General features: G+C 42.1%; 1 protein-coding gene across 1 annotated transcript in view; it reads left to right on the forward strand.

Moving 5' to 3' along the window:
* The first annotated feature begins 1958 nt into the window (after window positions 1–1958).
* LOC126188954 (odorant receptor Or1-like) overlaps window positions 1959–21032 on the forward strand; it is a 248796-nt gene continuing 229722 nt past the window's right edge. The window contains exons 1-2 of the mRNA XM_049930750.1: window positions 1959–1973; window positions 16165–16314. Coding sequence (XP_049786707.1) covers window positions 1959–1973; window positions 16165–16314 — 165 coding nt within the window. The remainder of the gene's footprint in view (window positions 1974–16164; window positions 16315–21032) is intronic.

Below are 21032 nucleotides of genomic sequence, written 5' to 3' on the forward strand. Positions count from 1 at the left end.
AAGGATGGAAACAAGAAGAGAAAAGGCAAGAAAAGGCAGACAGGATGATAATGGTATACAAACAGGAAGAAAATGTATCATGAAGAGAAATGTGATCTTACAGACTGCAGTAATGAATGGTCTCAACATTATGTTCCCAACAATTGAAGGCTATCGTAAATACAAAGACAGAAAAAAAATCGGAACACCAAGAAAGAGCTATGCGACATAAACGTAAGGTGGTAGGCGTGTTTCTATTTCTGAAACATCATGTCTATTCAGATTTCAAGCCACTCGCATAAGAATCGCGCTATTAGTGGCACTATGAAGATGAAAATTACGTTTGCTTTAAATACATACTGTAACGGTCGTGAGCCTTAGTTGTCTTTGGGATGTTACTCAAGAATGGATTTAAGGCTACACTAAGTTTGAACGAGGTTGTGTAGCAGGACTACGGAAAACTGAATGTTCCGATACTGCGGAAAGACTTGGTAGGAATGTAGTCACTGTACAGGATTCCTGTCAGCGGTGATCACGAGGATGTAGACCAGTGAGAGGACCAGGCTCCGGACAGACACGTGGCGCTACCAAGAGGTAAGACCGTCGTGTTCAGCATATGGTTGTGACGCATCGTACTGCATCTCCAGCAGCAATCTGAGCAGCATTTGGCACCACAGTGTCAAAAACAACTGTCAAAAATCGATTATTTCAGGGACAACACCGAGTCAGATGCTCTGTAGCGTGTAATCCACTAACTCCAAATCACCTTGCGACTTCAGTGGTGTCAAGCGGGAGTTCATTGGGGGGCAGAGTGGAGGTCGGCTGTGTTTTGTGATGAAAGTTGGTTCTGCCTCGGTGCTAGTGATGGGTTTGTGTTGGTTAGAAGCAGGCCAGTAGAGGATATGTAACCAACCTGACTGCGTCCTAGACTCACTGGACCTATACCTAGAGTTATGGTCTGGTGTGTGAATTCGTATGACAGCAGGAGCATTGTCGTGGTTATCTCACGCAACCTGAATGCAAAACTGTATGTCCATCGGGTGATTCGACTTGTTGTGCTGCTATTCATGAACTACATTCCAGGAGTGGTTTCCGACAGGATAACGGTCGACCACATAACCGCTGCTGTAATCCAGCATGCTCTATAGAGTATCGACATGTTGCCTTGCCCTATGCGATCACCAGATCTGTCTCCAATCTAGCACATATGGGACATCATTGGACGACAGTCATCCATAACCAGCAGTTACCGTCCCTGTATTGATCGACCAAGTGCAACAGGCACGGAACTTCATCCAAAAATCCGACATCCTACAATTGTACAACACAATATATGCACATTTGCTTGCTTGCATTTAACAGTGCGGCAGTTACCCCAGTTTTTAATGTACCAGAGTTTCACATTTGCAATGGCTTCTCTCGCACTTACATTACCGGAGGAGGAAATTGGTGTTTAACGTCCCATCGATAACGAGGTCATCAAAGAGGGAGCACAAGCTCGGATTAGGGAAGGATGAAGAAGTAAATCGGCCTTTAAAAGGAACCATCCCGGCATTTGCCTGGAACGATTTAGGGAAATCACGGAAAACCTAAATCAGGATGGCTGGAAACGGGTTTGAACCGTCGTTCTCCCGAATGCTAGAGCAGAGCTTACATTAGCCTGTTGTCTTGCTATGTTATGCATTGAAAAGCTATACAAACTTATTCCTAAAAATTCGTTACTGTACATTCATTACTTTGCGGTGTTGCCATTTTTTCTGTCAGTTTGTTTTGCTCTTGTTTTGATGATGATATGATTGAGACGATTACCACATTCACAAACCAATATGTTGCAAACATAATAGATTGGGAGATTGATTTCAATTAAAAGGATGCTATTTATTACAATTATTTACTTAGCAGTTATACTGAAATACTGAGGCGGATATGTACTAGGAAACAATAATCTCGTTGCTTGGGATAACACAGTTGAATTCATAATGTCCAACTTACAGGTATGTGATTTGACAAGGTTAACGAAAAATTGCAGGGAAGTGCAAAAAAATGGTTCAAATGGCTCTGAGCACTATGGAACTTAGCTGCTAAGGTCATCAGTCCCGTAGAACTTAGAACTACTTAAACCTAACTACCCTAAGGACATCCATGCCTGAGGCAGGATTCGAACCTGCGACCATAGCGGCCGCGCCGTTCCAGACTGTAGCACCCAGAACAGCGCGGCCACTCCGGCCGTCAGGGAAGTGCAACCAGTGAAGGAAAACGTAACGTTGATGAAACAACTATAGCTTACTTTGGTAAGTATAGATGCAAACAGTTCTCAGAGGAAAACCAATACAATACGGCTACAAAATTTGGACTGGAGCTACAAGGACTAGACAAATTGCATGGTGGATCCTTATCAAAGTACGAGCATTACTCTACCGGAGAACTACAAACACTTGGGCTTAGGAGCGAGTGTTGTTCTACAATATACTGATGTGTTATTGAATTTGGGGAAATACTCCTATCATCTGCTTTTTGATAATTACTTGATATCATTTCCCTTCCTTACTGAATTACATGATAAAGGCATTCAGGATACAGAGCAAATTAGAGAGAAAACGAATCTCGAAATGTGACTTATTAGACAGAAAGTAGATGAATAAATCCCATCAGGAAATCATTCAATTAAAAAGCGACAAGTCTAGGAATGCAATAGTTCAAAGATGGAATGACAACAGTATGGATATCTGTAAAGTCACTACACACACTAAAGCGATTTTTGCAGAGTAAGAAGAAATGCATAGGTATCGAACAGCCTCTAATGATTCAGCTTTACAGTGAAAACATTGACGGAGTTTGTAACGGAACTGAAATGATGGTGGGCTGACAGTAATTTGGAGCCCGCGCGTCGGAAACGGGCGCGCTTGTGTGAGACTGCCAGGGAGTGCACCCTGATGCCATCTATTGGCGAAACTGGGAATTAGCGCTGCCTGTCAGACAATGCACTAAGCTCTCGGAGTCAAATGTATTCTTTTTCTTGGTAATTATAAGTTATTACTGTATAATTTAATGTTGTAAAGCGCTAGTAGTAAATTATTATGACTGGTATGAACTCCAGGGTAGTAAATATAAATATTCTTAAATACTAAATGATTTCGGTAAAAAGGTGGTAGGGGAACCCCCCCACTCTTGGTGATACGAGCGTAGCTAGGGGTAGCTGGAGACACAGGGACTGAACAATGGAATGGCCTGGGGAGTGTTGACGTGATCGGACGTGCGTAACTGTGCTCATGCAAAAGTGATTGTGCAACAGCGAAGAGGCGAATATCGTCGCCGTTTTTGGAGTAAAACGCGACGAAGGGTCGTTGAAGCCGCCTCTATGCCACTGGGGCTGATTGTAAGAGTTACTGTGCCCAGATTTTATGGCGGACGTGCAGTAGCTTATACGAGTGCTACAGCTCGTAGTTCCAGCCGCCATTAAGGGCATGAGGCGTGAAGAGCTGCGTTAGCCACATGCATCTCACCACCAGCACCGACACGTCTACCCAAGGCAAGACTGCTTGCAATTGTTAAGTCGAACTTTGTATACATGTAAAAGGAGAATACCAGTTTTCTTTTATGCAAGTGCAGAGGACAGAATATAGTAATGAGTAAAATTACGACGCATGTTGTTCATTGTAAAGTGTAGTAACCTCAAACATAGTATAGTGAAATCAGACTGAGGCCACCATCGCCTCTTTCATTTACAATTCTTTTGGTTGTAGAATACTTTAGCGTATAAGAATGTTGAAAAGAGCAATGGTCACACCAGAATGAGTCGCCTATTTACAGTTACTTAAATTTTTCTGAGCAACCTTTCAAGTAAAGTCACTTAACTAATTCTGTATCAATGATCCAAAGAGTAATATCCAAAATCATTAAATAAGTTGAAGGATAGAATTTTGTTAACCGAAGTTGCATAACCTGTCTTGGTAGTAATTACCAAGCCAACTCACAGAAATTGAGAGAGTATTTGCTTTGTAGAATCGTCTAGAATGATCAGAAATAGTAATATTCAGAATTAAGTTTAAATTCAACTCAAGCCATTTCACTTTGAAACGAGCCCAAAAAACTGATTTATTCTTTTGCTCCTTCAGAGCTGGCGACCGTAGTTATAAGTATTTTCAGGAGGATTCGACGGTAAGTCTGCTGCTCTCGTCGTGCTGATAGGATTATCCACTGCTGCTAGCAGTGGTGATTGGATACATAAGCTCACTACCAAGTTAAGTGGGTCAGGTAGGCAGTGTTACCGTGTGAACTGTAGGGCACTGTAAGCCGTGGATCGAACCCGTTCAATCATCACAGCTCTTAGGGAAATAGTCGGGTTAGGAGTGTACTAATCATCAGGTAAATACTGGCGAGTAACGGTCAAAAATGTATACGCAAGTGAATTTAGCAAGGTCCACGTAGCACCTAGTTAATGTGGTGCAATGGCGAGGGTAGGAGTGGAGTAAAAGTGAGCTGAGCTTGTGGCAGCTGTGCTGGATTCAAATATTAACTATGTGAATTCACTACTGCCTCTTACCATTGGGACTGAGCTATTTACAGTTAAAATACGTAGCAGTAAGCGCAAAGGCGTGACAGCTACAAGTCCGTATTGGTTTTATACATACGGAATTGGGAAGTGGGTCATTCCGTCAGTGGAGGGGGTTAAAACAACCGAGTCAGCTGAGAACATACCCCATTTACTGATGGAAAAATGTATACGCAAGTGAATTTAGCAAGGTCCACGTAGCACCTAGTTAATGTGGTGCAATGGCGAGGGTAGGAGTGGAGTAAAAGTGAGCTGAGCTTGTGGCAGCTGTGCTGGATTCAAATATTAACTATGTGAATTCACTACTGCCTCTTACCATTGGGACTGAGCTATTTACAGTTAAAATACGTAGCAGTAAGCGCAAAGGCGTGACAGCTACAAGTCCGTATTGGTTTTATACATACGGAATTGGGAAGTGGGTCATTCCGTCAGTGGAGGGGGTTAAAACAACCGAGTCAGCTGAGAACATACCCCATTTACTGATGGAAAGATTCAGCGGTTCGGTCGCAAGTTGATCAGGCTGACCAAAGCATAAGCCTCTACAGGACATTCATCAGAGGGAGAAAATGGTACTTCAGTTTGACAGCGCATTGCACTGATGCAGCTGAACAAAATGGATGAAAATTACATAGGCTTGAAAGTAAAGAGTAACTGGATCATCCTGACTTTCGTGGCCATGTTGTAGCTTTCTCCTGTAAACAAATGCCCACGCATGCAAACCTAAGGGGAGGCCATCAGGACACGGCACCAGGACTCCAGTAACGACAGAACAGATCGCTCGGTGATTGGCCTACGCAAACACTCTGCAGCCTCTGACATACAAAAACCACGGCAAGGTGTGTAAAATGTGATGTTGGCTTGAATGTGAATCATAAAAAGGGAGTGTTTAAACATGTTTTTAATCTGTTTATACTGCTATCAACTTTGAAGTGTCACAAATTTCACTGTATTCATCGCAAATAATACGTGGTACACTATGTGATCCAAACTATCCGGACACACCCAAAAACATACGTTTCTCATATTAGGTGCATTGTGCTGCCGCCTACTACCAGGTACTCCATATCAGCTTCCTCGTCATTAGACATCGTGAGAGAGCAGAATGAAGCGCTCTGCGGAACTTATGGACTTCGAAAGCGGTCAGATGATTGGGTGTCACATGTGTCATACGTCTGTACGCTAGATTTACACACTCCTAAACATCCCTAGGTCCATTGTTTCCGATGAGGTAGTGAAGTAGAAACGTGAAGGAAGACGTACAGTACAAAAGCGTACAGGCCGACCTCGTCTGTAGACTGACAGAGACTGCCGACAGTTAAAGTGGGTCGTAATGTGTAATGGGCAGACATCACACAGGAATTCCAAACTGCATCAGGATCAACTTCAAGTACTATGACAGTTATGCAGGAGGTGAGAAAACTTGGATTTCAGGATCGAGCGGATGCTCATAAGCCACACATCACGGCGGTAAATGCCAAACGACACCTCACTTGGTGTTAGGACGTAAACATTGGACGATTGAACAGTGGAAAAACGTTGTGTGGAGTGACGAATCACGGCACACAATGTGGCGATCCGATGGCAGGCTGTGGTTATGGCGAATACCTGGTGAACGTCATCTGCCAGGGTGTGTAGTGCCAACAGTAAATTTCGGAGGCGGTGGTGTTATGGTGTGGTCGTGTTTTCCATGGAGCGAGCATGCACTCCTTGTTCTTTTGCACGAGACTATCACAGCACAGGTCTACACTGATGTTTTAAGCGCCTTGTTGCTCCCCACTGTTGAAGAGCAATTCGGGGATGGCGATTTCATGTTTCAACAAGATCGAGTACCTGGTCATAATGCATGGCCTGTGGCGAAGTGGTTTCACGACAGTGAAATCCATGTAATGGACTGGTCTGGACAGAGACTTGACCTGAATCTTATAAAACACCTTTGTGATGTTTTGGGACGCCGACTTCGTGCCAGGTCTCACCGATCAATATCGGTTGAGAGGATAGTGAGGTGAGAACATGGTGTTCGATTTCTTTTAGTGAATCTGAATATTTTATTTGTAGGTTTAATTATCCATACTACATCTTAATCAACCTGTGTTTATTTGAAATATAATTACTTATAAATCCGCTGTTTACAGTTTTATATCAATATATTCGTTATCATTCTTTGTATTAAGACACTAGAGGGTGCTATGTCACATGGGCGCCATCTAGTTGAAATTGGCAGTCTCGCTTCAGGATCCAAAAATACTAGGCTGTATCGGAAAATCGGAAATCTAATAGTGTATTCCAATCTCACAAGACATTCATAATAAGACACTTTTGTTGCATGCTCTAGGTCCAGCCAAGGTAAGTTCACAGATGCTACTTTGGTTCTAGCTGTTTGATATATATATATATATATATATATATATATATATATATATATATATATATATATATATATATATATATATATGTATTATATCTGTGAATTATTTTCTGCTTGGATGATTTAATGATCTTGTGAACTCCAAGGCAACAATTACAGAATAGAGAATACATCATTAAAATACTGCTAGGTGCTATAGTCAGAAACCTAACACATGTTCAATTTACTTTATTACCTTCATAAATCAGTACTCACTGTGCAGTACTGAGTTGTTCACAGTGCAAGCTGATCTCCCTTTCTGTTGCACTCAATTACAGAAGTACACGTGTGTGCTAACCTATCTATTAGATTTCACTCTGTTTTTCTGGGGATGAGAATTATGCACTTCCAGAGCTTAGTTACCACTACTTATAAGAGTAGTCTTTGCTTTTTTTCACAACACACATCTTTCAATGGTAAACAGCAAATGGTAATCTTTGAGCTTGCTCTTCATGAAGATATCTCGCTTCTCATTTGGAAACCTTTACCTACAGCTGTTTATATTGCTATTTTTTCGTTTCCCATTACATGTCACCCGATACACATTTGCACTATTACACCATTACACAGTTGCATCATTACAGCACAACCTGGTACCTCTTAGCCATTATCTTTTACTCAGTTCACTCTTACACCATTACCCTATTACACCATTACTCTGTCAAAAGTTACCCATAATGCCAATATCTGTTTCCCATTAAGCACTGCCAGTCACACCCTTAGACCATTACAACATTACACCATTACACTAGCATATGTTTGCCTATACCCCATTACTCCGCTACCACGTTACCTCATTACACTGTTATCCCATTCCCCCAACTGAAGCAATTACAGAGTTAAACTGTGTGACCATATGATTTAGCATTGTCATCGGAAGACGAAAAAATTTTGTTGGAAGGTAACGTAAGTACCCTAGCAAGGTGTCAGTATAATGTTTGACAGACTCTGAGAGTGAGTGGTTGACAACATAGAAACGCTCGTATCAAATCTACACAAATGTGTATTGCAACTGCACTGTAATGTTTGGTATTATATCAGCAGAAGATGGCAAACATTTTATTCTGCGAAGTAAAGTCCAGCATGGAATCGCTTTAATGTCTGACTGACTTTGAAAGCGTAGCAACCCTTGTATCACACAAAGCATAACAATCCTCCTTTCATACCTACACGAATTTTAACTGCTACTGTCCTATATGCTGTTCCATCTAAGTGTCATGTACATAGATTCCAATGGGTGACAGCAGACGATGACAAACCTTTTGAACTGCAAGATGAAGTTAATACACTAACTTGGGGTCACTATAATGTTTGGTTGTCCTTAATATCGGCTTTGGAGAAGAGTTTTTGATGAACTGATATATGGGAATAACATTGTTTGCTTTTATAAATCTCGTCAACGACTGCATTTTAAACCTGTAAGTTAGATCACCAATAGCACCCACGTGCAATTTGCAGAGCAGCTTGTGTGCCATACAGTATTACGCCGAGCCTAGAGTCAAACACATTGGATGCCGGCAGGACAAGACTTGTTGGAACAAGCAAAACACCCAGTCACTGAGTTCACTCTTACCAATGCGTGCCTTGGGGCACATGAAAAGCTTCGTAGAATATTTAGATTGTGAAACTGATTAATTTGAGGTTTCATTGTGCCTTAAACCATCTGACACAGAAATCAAAGTTTGCATCTAAAGAAGTCCTGCTTTACGTAATTGTTTGGATAGATCCTTCTCAATATATTGCAAAAAATTGAGAACATTCAGATGTTTTTGAGCACAGCTAAGATGACTACATCGTGATCGACTGCTTCATTTAAATGGTCTGCAAAACACATTTAGCCGTGGAAATACTACAGATCACACACTTTAAGTAAATTAGGAGAAATTCTTCTAAAAGTCTCACAAAAAACAGGCTTCAGAGCATTTCGATGATTTTGAACATGGTTAAAAATACTACAAGTTAATCCTGTAGTAATTTCTTGCGTAAATATGTTTTAGAATAGCGCACAGAATACATGTAACGTACAGAGACTTCTGAGTACCAAGTTAGCTGCACTGTTATTAACTATTTCATTTTAATGAACTATACATTACTGTGTTCTGATTTTAATATTTATTTTGAATTTTTTAAGGGTTCCACTAGCACACCTGGCTTACTTCCACCATCTTAGACAGTGATTGGCTGGGGAGAGTTAGGGTGTGGAGGTAGGGTTGAGAGAGGAGAAGAGGTGCTTTTCTTATGGGTGACGATAATTAGGTCATTAATAATTCCGATGAAGTCACTGACAAGGTTTTTTTTTAAGAAAACAGAGAGGTCCAACCTGTAGATTAATGTTGCTGCGCTACTGGTCCTTTAGCCGAAAATGTTGTTGTGACGGGATTGTATCTCTTAATACACACATCAAAAAAAGTTTTGCAGCACCCCGATTCCCGGAACTCCTGAAGATAGACGTTGACTGTGGGTATTGTATCACAGACACAGTCCCTTTGACTGTTCAGAGATGTCACCAAACCAGCCCAAAGATGTAAATCACCATGCATGAGCAGTGCCTACTAGACGGAGGGGGTCCGACAGCCGATCAGTTCCAGTCATTGCACTTGGAAGGAGTTACACGGCTCGTGTTGTCTATAGTTTAACCATGCCTAGACGGTCAATACCGCAGTTCGATCGCGTCCGCATTATTACTTTGTGTCAGGAAGAGCTCTCAACAAGAGAAGTGTCCAGGCGCCTCGGAGTGAACCAAAGCGAAGTTGGTCTGACGTGGAGGAGATACAAAGAGGCAGGAACTGTCGATGACATGTATCACTCAGGCCGCACAAGGGCTCATACTGCAGTGGATGAGCGCGACCTACGGATTATGGCTCGGAGGAACCCTGACAGTCACGCCACCATGTTGAATAACGCTTTTCGTGCAGCCACATGATGTCGTGTTACGACTGAAACTATGCGCAATAGGCTGCATGATGCGCAACTTCACTCCCGACGTCCATGGCGAGGTCCATCTTTGCAACCACGACACCAAGGAGAGTGGTACAGATGGGCCCAACAACATGCCGAATTGCCACCTCAGGATTGGTATCACGTTCTCTTCACCGATGAGTGTTGCATATGCCTTTAACCAGACAATCGTCGGAGACGTGTTTGGAGGCAACCCGGTCATTCTGAACGCCTGAGACACACTGTCCAGCGAGTGCAGCAAGGTGGAGGTTCCCCGCTGTTTTGTGGTGGCATTATGTGGGGCCGAAGTACGCCGCTGGTGGTCATGGAAGGCGCCGTAACGGCTGTACGATACGCAAATACCATCCTCTGACCCATAGTGCAACCATATCGGCAGCATCTCGGCGTGGCATTCGTCCATGGAGACAATTCGCCTCCATCGTGCACATCTTGTGAATGACTTCCTTCAGGATAACGACATCCCTTGACTAGAGTGGCCAGCATGTTCTCCAGATATGAACCCTATCGAACATGCCTGGGATAGATTGAAAATGGCTGTTTATGGACGACGTGACCCACCAACCACACTGAGGGATCTTCGGCGGATCATCTTTGAGGGGTGGGAAAATCTGGACCAACAGTGTCTTGATGAACTTTTGGACAGTATGCCAAGTCGACTACAGTCATGCATCAATGCAAGAGGACATGCTACTGGGTATTAGAGGTACCGGTGTGTACAGCAGTCTGGACCACCACCTCTGAAGGTCTCGCTGTATGGTCTTACAACATGCAATGAGTGGTTTTCATGAGCAATAAAAAGGGCGGAAATGATGTTTACGTTGATCTCTATTCCAATTTCGTGTACAGGTTCCGGAACTCTCGGAACCGAGGTGAAGCAAAACATTTTTTGATGTGTGTAAATAAACAGAGAAGTTTAGTAATTTTTTGCAAATGTTCTAACGAAATCACTTCGTATATTTACGGAGATTGATTCCTATCGGTAAAGACCAGGCCTCGTTACAGCTCTCCTTGCACTAGCATTTGACGGATAGCTTTGAATTATATTCCGCCAAAAGGATGCGAAACATGAATTAATTGGCACACAAAGTAATTTTTCCAGAAGGAGATCAAAAAGTTGTCTAACTAGGCACACGGAACGACGATAATAGTCCGTTAAGGTATCGTAAAATAAACATGTCTTTGCTGTGAGCAAAAATTGGTCTACAATTTACATCTACATCTACATCTACATCCATACTCCGCAAGCCACCTGACGGTGTGTGGCGGAGGGTACCTTCAGCACCTCCATCGGTTCTCCCTTCTATTCCAGAATCGTATTGTTCGTGGAAAGAAGGATTGTCGATATGCCTCTGTGTGGGCTCTAATCTCTCTGATTTTATACTCATGGTCTCTTCGCGAGATATACGTAGGAGGGAGCAATATACTGCTTGACTCCTCGGTGAACGTATGTTCTCGAAACTTTGACAAAAGCCCGTACCGAGCTACTGAGCGTCTCTCCTGTAGAGTCTTCCACTGGAGTTTATCTATCATCTCCGTAACGCTTTCGCGATTACTAAATGATCCTGTAACGAAGCGCGCTGCTCTCCGTTGGATCTTCTCTTTGTCTTGTATCAACCCTATCTGGTACGGATCCCACACTGCTGAGCAGTATTCAAGCAGTGGGAGAACAAGCGTACTGTAACCTACTTCCTTTGTTTTCGGATTGCATTTCCTTAGGATTCTTCCAATGAATCTGTCTGGCATCTGCTTTACCGACAATCAACTTTATATGACCATTCCATTTTAAATCCCTCCTAATGCGTACTCCCAGATAATTTATGGTATTAACTGCTTCCAGTTGCTGACCTGCTATTTTGTAGCTAAATGATAAAGGATCTATCTTTCTGTGTATTCGCAGCACATTACACTTGTCTACATTGAGATTCAATTGCCATTCCCTGCACCATGCGTCAATTCTCTGCAGATCCTCCTGCATTTCAGTACAATTTTCCATTGTTACAACCTCTCGATACACCACAGCATCATCTGCAAAAAGCCTCAGTGAACTTCCGATGTCATCCACCAGGTCATTTATGTATATTGTGAATAGCAACGGTCCTATGACACTCCCCTGCGGCACACCTGAAATCACTCATACTTCGGAAGACTTCTCTCCATTGAGAATGACATGCTGCGTCCTGTTATCTAGGAACTCTTCAATCCAATCACACAATTGGTCTGATAGTCCATATGCTCTTACTTTGTTCATTAAACGACTGTGGGGAACTGTATCGAACGCCTTGCGGAAGTCAAGAAACACGGCATCTACCTGTGAACCCGTGTCTATGGCCCTGTGAGTCTCGTGGACGAATAGCGCGAGCTGGGTTTCACATGACCGTCTTTTTCGAAACCCATGCTGATTCCTACAGAGTAGATTTCTCGTCTCCAGAAAAGTCATTTTACTCGAACACAATACGTGTTCCAAAATTCTACAACTGATCGACGTTAGAGATATAGGTCTATAGTTCTGCACATCTGTTCGACGTCCCTTCTTGAAAACGGGGATGACCTGTGCCCTTTTCCAATCCTTTGGAACGTTACGCTCTTCTAGAGACCTACGGTACACCGCTGCAAGAATGGGGGCAAGTTCCTTCGCGTACTCTGTGTAAAATTGAACTAGTATCCCATCAGGTCCAGAGGCCTTTCCTCTTTTGAGCGATTTTAATTGTTTCTCTATCCCTCTGTCGTCTATTTCGATATCTACCATTTTGTCATTTGTGCGACAATCTAGAGAAGGAACTACAGTGCAATCTTCCTCTGTGAAACAACTTTGGAAAAAGACATTTAGTATTTCGGCCTTTAGTCTGTCATCCTCTGTTTCAGTACCATTTTGGTCACAGAGTGTCTGGACATTTTGTTTTGCTCCACCTACCGCTTTGACATAAGACCAAAATTTCTTAGGATTTTCTGCCAAGTCAGTACATAGAACTTTACTTTCGAATTCATTGAACGCCTCTCGCATAGCCCTCCTCACACTACATTTCGCTTCGCGTAATTTTTGTTTGTCTGCAAGGCTTTGCCTATGTTTATTTTTGCTGTGAAGTTCCCTTTGCTTCCGCAGCAGTTTTCTAACTCGGTTGTTGTACCACGGTGGCTCTTTTCCATCTCTTACGATCTTGCTTGGCACATGCTCATCTAACGCATAATGTACGACGGTTTTGAACTTTGTCCACTGATCCTCAACACTATCTGTACTTGAGACAAAACTTTTGTGTTGAGCCAACAGGTACTCTGCAATCTGCTTTTTGTCACTTTTTCTGAACAGAAAAATCTTCCTACCCTTTTTAATATTCCTATTTACGGCTGAAATCATCGATGCCGTAACCGCTTTATGATCGCTGATTCCCTGTTCTGCGTTAACTTTTTCAAATAGTTCGGGTCTGTTTGTCACCAGAAGGTCTAATATGTTATCGCCACGAGTCGGTTCTCTGTTTAACTGCTCAAGGTAGTTTTCAGATAAAGTACTTAAAAAAATTTCACTGGATTCTCTGTCCCTACCACCCGTTATGAACGTTTGTGTCTCCCAGTCTATATCCGGCAAATTAAAATCTCCACCCAGAAGTATAACATGGTGGGGAAATCTACTCGAAATATTTTCCAAATTATCCTTCAGGTGCCCAGCCACAACAGCTGCTGAGCCAGGGGGCCTATAGAGACATCCAATTACCATGTCTGAGCCTGCTTTAACCGCGACCTTCACCCAAATCATTTCACATTTCGGATCTCCGTCAATTTCCTTCGATACTATTGCACTTCTTATCGCTATAAACACGCCTCCTCCTTCACTGTTCAGCCTATTTAGGATTTCATTACTGTTTACGTCTGGTTTCAGCCAACTTTCTGTCCCTAGTACTATATGGGCGTTGTGATCGTTTATTAATGAGAGCAGTTCTGGGACATTTCTATAGACGCTCCTGCAGTTTACTATTAGCACATTAATATTGTTATTCCCTGTTGCATTTTGCCTACTCCTACCTTGCCGCGTCTCAGGAGGCGTCTTGTCGGGCCTAAGGAGGGGATTCTCTAACCTAAAAAACCCCCATGTGCACTCCACACGTACTCCGCTACCGTTGTAGCCGCTTCCGGCGTGTAGTGCACGCCTGACCTATTCAGGGGGACCCTACATTTCTCCACCCGATAGCGGAGGTCGAGAAATTTGCACCCCAGATCTCCGCAGAATCGTCTGAGCCTCTGGTTTAAGCCTTCCACTCGGCTCCAAACCAGATGACCGCGATCGGTTCTGGGAACGATACTACAAATAGTTAGCTCTGATTCCACCCCGCGAGCGAGGCTTTCCGCCTTCACCAATTCCGCCAACCGCCTGTACGAACTGAGGATGACCTCTGAACCCAGACGGCATGAGTCATTGGTGCCGACATGAGCAACAATTTTCAGTCGGGTGCACCCAGTGCTCTCTATCGCCGCCGGTAGGGCCTCCTCCACATCTCGGATGAGACCCCCCGGCAAGCAGACAGAGTGAACACTGGCCTTCTTCCCCGACCTTCCCGCTATTTCCCTAAGGGGCTCCATCACCCGCCTAACGTTGGAGCTCCCAATAACTAATAAACCCCTCCCCCCGTGTGCCTGCTCGGACCTTGCTGAAGGAGCAGCCACATGTCCACTCACAGGCAGAGCGGGCGATGCCACACGGCCAGCCTCCACATTGACCCTCCGCCTCGTGCGCCGCGAACGCCGCTGAACCCGCCACTCCCCTTGGGGAGAGGGTGGCCCAACCGCGCCCGGTACCCGCGAAGATGTCTCGACAGCAGGGACAGTGGGTGAAGCATGTAACACCTGGGGTGTACCTTGCGACGCACCAGACTCCCCACTGCCGCTACACTCCGAGGCAGCAGCCTGAAGACGGCTGACCGCGGCCATCAACACGCTCAGCTGTTCGCGAACAGTGGCCAGCTCCTCCTGCGTCCGTACACAGAGATAATCTACTCTTCTGATCTATTTATTAGCTCACTAGTTGTTATGGATGCTTGTAGATCGAAAACTTACATACACAATAACTTTTGAAATACATAATTTCCAGCAAAACTAATGAATAGAAAGAGTTCATAACAGTGAATTGTATAATCTGAATAAATAGGTTTCACAGAGGATATCAGTTTCCATTAGTATGTAAATTCATGTAACGAGTGCATAGATAACGGATTCTGTCATCATAATTTATGGGAAGAATAACAGCATGTAAAGACAACTTAGTATACATCCTAGCTATTGTAATTAGTAGCATAAAAAACAAAGTAGTATGGTGGGGTCCAAACATTATGTAATCCCGTTTTGAAGAAATGAGGCGATTAAATGGGAAATAAGAAAAGTGATTTCCAAGGAGACCTGTGTATGTGGGTAAATTTGTACACGATTACAAATAAAGACTGTTATGTAAGTGGCTGGGATTGGTGACGTTCTCCTGTAATCCAGCGACTTAGAGGTCACATGTGGTGGATGGAATGAAGGTGGGAGTACTTTTTCACAGCATCCTGTGTTGATCTGGCGTCCGCATTGAGATCGCCATCAGTGTTGCCGCTTGAGAGGAGTCTTGGGTAATCAGGTTAGGTAGGGAGTGACGCACTGGGTCAGGGAGAAACTGAGCCGGAGAAGGTCTCGTGGTCATTAGCATAGGGATAGCGTCGGGATACAAGGAAACCTGTTTGTAGATTTATATTGCCTCTCGGTAGCTGCGCCACTGGTCCTTTAGCTGAAAATGTCCGTTACAGAGAAAAAGAAGTCCAGTAGTTCCTTTGAAATGTTCACACGGAATCGCTGTGCATATTTATTTACGGAGTTTGATTCCTGTCGCTTAAGGTCAGGTCTCATTACAGGTCAAAAATGTTTATGCATATCTCCTCACAGTCACATGTTCTGGGTATTACCTTTATATACTAATGCTGGTTTCTCCTGCCGGTTACAAAACGAATACAATCTCTGTAGACCTTTCTCATCGAATCCAGTTCTGTCCGCCTTCTTACAGCATTCGTTCCGGCCTATGTGGTGATACCATCTATTCAGTGTTCCGACATCTGAAAGCTGCAAGTATCCTGTGTCCAGTTGACAGTTCGGCCTGTGACCCTATTGAACTCCTCGTTCCCCAAGGAAGTTTTCGGTCTTGACAAGATGATTTTCACAAGTGACTTAACCTGTTGCTATGTATTAGCAATGTTCGTGATATTGTTTTTGTTGTTACAGAATTTGCCTTACTTCAGCGTGTGTTCTCTCCTCACAGGCGGGGCTCTTCTTAGCACAGGGCGGCACGCTGCGTCACACGGTGCGACTGCTGGCAGACACCAGGCTACGGTTCTGCAGTGGAGATAGCAGTGAATTCATACGGCGCCGGTACCAGAACCATTCAAACAACATTTACTACCTCTGTCAGGTTAGAATATCAAACAGACCTGCAGCCTCAGGTAAAAATAACTGTGATTCTTCACAAGTAATGAGTACTCTATATCTATAATCAATTCTTAAAAACTGAACGTGTATTAAACAAGGACAGAAAAGGGGATTAAGTAACACTAACAATAACACAGTTGATGAGGTAGTACTACTGTGTATCCTAACTAAGACCTGAACGTCACAGTCATGCCGTTGGTTTTACTGTTTGATTTGAAGTGGTTCAGAGTAACAGTGGGTGCGGGGCTGTTCGAATGACAGATAAATCGTGACTGCTGTCTATTGGTCGTGTGATATGTTAGATGCTGTTCTATCTATCTTACATTTTCTTCTATTCTAGCTTCGTCTTCTATCCACGTATCTTGTTCTTCTTTTAACTTTACTGTCCATTTATCTTGTCTGTCTGCATTCTATCTTCTTCTTCCATCCGTCCATACATTTATAAACTGAAGTCTACACCCACAGTTTTGTCTGTATGTTCGGGGTATTTCCAGGAAGATAGTTGTATTCATGACTTTTGTCTTTAAAATGATCATAATCTAGAACTACATCGATTTCATTACAATGAAACATCTCGAAAAAACCATCTTCTCATGCAGATTACTCTTCCACCATCTAAATCATTCTGATATGAACATAATAGCACTTATCAATAAAAGTATTGAGTGATGCCAGCATGCACTGTTTTAAAATAAATAAAACGTAAAGAAGTGTATATATGCAAATGACTGTTTCAGGACAAAAAGGTACACAAACTTCAACTCTTTCTTGTTATGCACCAAATTTGTAGGTAACAGACACCAGATCTGAACTATTACCGATGTACCTGTTTCACTCTATCAACATAATACTTAATTTTAAAATGTCAGTTATAACTAACATTTCTATATTTAGGGAAATATGAAGGTTATAAGGGAACACACGCTTACGTCATGGTACGAGTTCGATGCATTACTCTGACCTCTGGTTCATTTGTTTTAATCATATTCGTTATAGTCATCATTACTTTGTCTACCTGAAATTAAAATAGTGGCAAAGTTATTACATGTTTACAGCATTACAAGCTTCAATTTCATATACCGATGAATAGTTTAGCTGATTTGGTTTGCGAGTAGTTTTACTTAAAATTAATGTTAATAGGCTGTGTTACTCGTAAACTAGAGGTTTACAGTGGCGTCCAGAGCTACAGTGGGTTCGTGAATTTCAGATGCACAATTTGACATCCTCACGTATTTTGAGGTTGTAATACATTCTATTTTTTTGTATTTCTTATGTACTCCGCGTTAATTTCGATGACTGGAAAGCACCACTTGGTCAACAGCGTGCGTGTCTGTCCCATCTTCTGGGTTTTACCAGTCGTTACCTGCCACTGCACACCGTTTGTGTACGTGCTAGCCATGCGTAACCAGGCGATCACGCTATTACACTCGCTCCGCCGTACATAGCCAAGATGCAGACAGTCCTGTAATGCCACAGCACGTTTCACTTCTCGTAAATGCGTACTATCATGAATGCTATTACATAACAATATAGGGAACTGATGGATCATATCACTTCAAAATGTAAGTACCAGTCAGCAAAGCAGCTGGTGGCATGTAGGTGTGACAACTCTAACATCCAATTAAGTTTCAGACCTCACTTAGTGTACAGTTTATACAATTGCTACTACTGGCTCTTAAAACAAAGATGAGGACTCCGTGTAGCAATGGACTGTATAGGGTGATTTTTGGTGATCCACACTTACTGACAATTGTGGAACATCCTTTGCTTCCTGGTTTCTGTATTGTTATCCTGTCAGTGTTCTGTTATTGAATTTGATTAATTCCCCACTAAAGCTTTTACTGTAAAGAAAAATTGCAAAACATGACTCGTCAAACCCACTCCTTTCCTGCAGCAATGTATTTCTGTGCACTTCACACATTTTAACTTTACGAACATTTCCATCCGTTTTTCCCTAGTTGCTACGTCAGTTACACTTTATCATATAGGTAACAAAAATTCCACTTTTTGGAACCGAATTTCTTTAACGCAACAAACGTGCTTCACCTGTTTATGAAAGACTTCTTCAGTGCGCTATAATAAAAGGAAAATAATTTAATTATACTAACTTTGATACGAGTTCTGTAGTGATTGTTTTATATCTGTTTCTATTTACGACTATATAGTTTTCTTTTTTACATTTACATTTATAACATGTTCTATTCATGCATCAGATTTATTCTTATGTATTTATTAGGTACACAGGATACAAGTTTCTTCCAATTGATATGTCACATTTGAACACTTCCCTGCACATGACCTATTCTGTAGCACACTACAAGTGTTCTTGCTCACGTGATTTAGGGCTGACTGAGAGATCATGAGAGTTTAGAGGACAACAGTGGAGTGGAAAGTTGGGTTGGGGCACGCTTCAGTGACCTTACACGTTCATTGTACCTAAAGTTAAAATTTCTTGTAGTCATCCTAATATACTGAGAGTCACACTTATTACATGTTAATTCCTGTATTCCTGAACTGTTTCAGTAACAATTTCCTTCTATCACTGTCTTTATTTTCTTCTCCATTGTGCTACTTGTCTTGAATATATGTTAATTTTATTTTTTGAAGATGTTAATAATCTTGTGTGTACGTTAATTGTGGTATGTTATGGTGTATTACTTTATGTTGAGGGATATGTTTCTGACACGAACAGCATTGTGATTACTGTCACATGTTGTCTGAGCTGTTTTTAATTTTGTTGTGTTCTGTTTGTATTTTTCTTTTAATGTTGTCATCTAGTCTGTATGCTTTGTATAACGTCTTGCTGTTGTGTCCACTGGTTTGTGCTATGTTGACTGTCATTTTTAGTTCCTCTTGATAGTTCTTTTTGTTTAGCGGTGTTTTACGCAGTCTGTATACCGTATGCCCGATACCTGTCATTGTATGAGACTGTGGGTAGTTTAATTCCTTGTGTATTATATGTGTTTATCTGTTTCCTTGCCTAAAGTGTTGAAACTGTGTCTGCTGTTAGATTTTGTGATTTTTGACATCTCTTTTATTTCTGTTTCCAAATAGAACTGTATGTTTTGGTGTATCTTATTTAATTGTCTGTGTAAACTGTTTGTATCTTCTTGTGGTTCATCCGTGAGGAAAACGATATCATCTACATATCTTGGACAGTGCTGATTCAAATGGCTCTGAGTACTATGGGACTTAACATCTGAGGTCATCAGTCCCCTATAACTTAGAACTACTTAAACCTAACTAACCTAAGAACATCACACACATCCATGCCCGAGGCAGGATTCGAACCTGCGACCGTAGCAGCAGCGCGGTTCAGGCTGAAGCGCCTAGAACCGCTCGGCCATTCCGGCCGGCGTGACAGTGTAATATTTCAAATTTTTCGTTCCAGTTATCCCCTACGAGATCTATTTTCAGTGTCATTCATTATGATGTTTGCTAGTGTGTGTGAAAATGGCTTCCTGTTGGCAGGCTGCCTTCAGTAGATAGAATGAACTGTTAAATTGAAAGTAGGTTTGTTCAATTATTACTTCTCAGATTTGTATCAGTTCTTCTTTAGGGGTGTTTGAAACTTCTAGGTTTCCTGTCAGTTGTTCTGCGATTACGTTAGCTGTGTCAAGCAGGATTGAATTATACAAGTCATTCCTTCAAAGAATATGAGTTTTGTGGATGGCAGGATTTCTGTAGCTTACATTTTTAGGATTAATTCTAAAGAGTTTTTATACTTGTGTTGTTCTCTAGCTTGAAATGTTTACTCAAGTATGTGTGTGTAAGCTTTCCTATGTGGTATGTGGGAACATTCTTCATGTTAATAACTGATCTGATATGAATATCGTCTTTACGTTCTGAGCTGGCTTCTGAGCAAAAGTGCTACCGGATACTTTTGTACTAAGTTTTCATTCTGCGTTTTTGTACATTTTTAACAACATTTAACGTGTTTTTGAATTTTGTTTGAAACCTGTTGATTGGATAACATTCGAGTTCTTCAAGTAATATGTTTGTTACAGGCAGTAGATTAAGTTCTAAAAGACAGGATTTTTCTTAACTTTATGACAAAGCAGAAAAGTCCTATTTTAGTTCAAGAGCAGATGTAAGAGCTCTGTGCGTTTGATAAGGAGCAGAATTCTTTCCATGTGCTTGGGTTTTTAGTATTTGACGGGAAGTTTTGTCTGAGATGTGCAAGCGTTTCTGATGTTAGCTATAGAATCCAACCACTCATGCTGCAAAGACAGAATCCTAATGTTTGGGTTCAGAGGGCATACATAGTTCTTACAAGCTGTTGGCAGGACTGGTGGAGACAGCCAGCATCACAAGTGGTGTGAAAGAATGGCTCACAATTTGTAAAATCCTACCCAGAGTCGATAGTGGTCCTGTAATTAGGAGCTGAGTGTAATGTCTAAACCAGAGGCTCACACAAATCTGCTATGATTTCGGATGCAGGTTTCTTCTCTTCTACTATCGGGTGGGGTTGTAGGGCTCCACGCAATAAATCGATGATGCACAACACAAAGGAAGCGGCTGAGGTCGTTTGATGCGTACATATGGATTTTGTAAGTTAAAGGTAACCATCCGCAGGGGCAATGATAAATTACTTGCTGTAATCGAAGAAAGATTAATCTTTTTATTCTTAGAAAGGCACGATTATCATTGTAGATTGGTAAGAGAAAATGTTTGTACTGTATTATAAGACAGCAGTAGCAC

Source organism: Schistocerca cancellata, chromosome 1, assembly GCF_023864275.1.
Source record: "Schistocerca cancellata isolate TAMUIC-IGC-003103 chromosome 1, iqSchCanc2.1, whole genome shotgun sequence".
Lineage (NCBI taxonomy): Eukaryota > Metazoa > Arthropoda > Insecta > Orthoptera > Acrididae > Schistocerca > Schistocerca cancellata.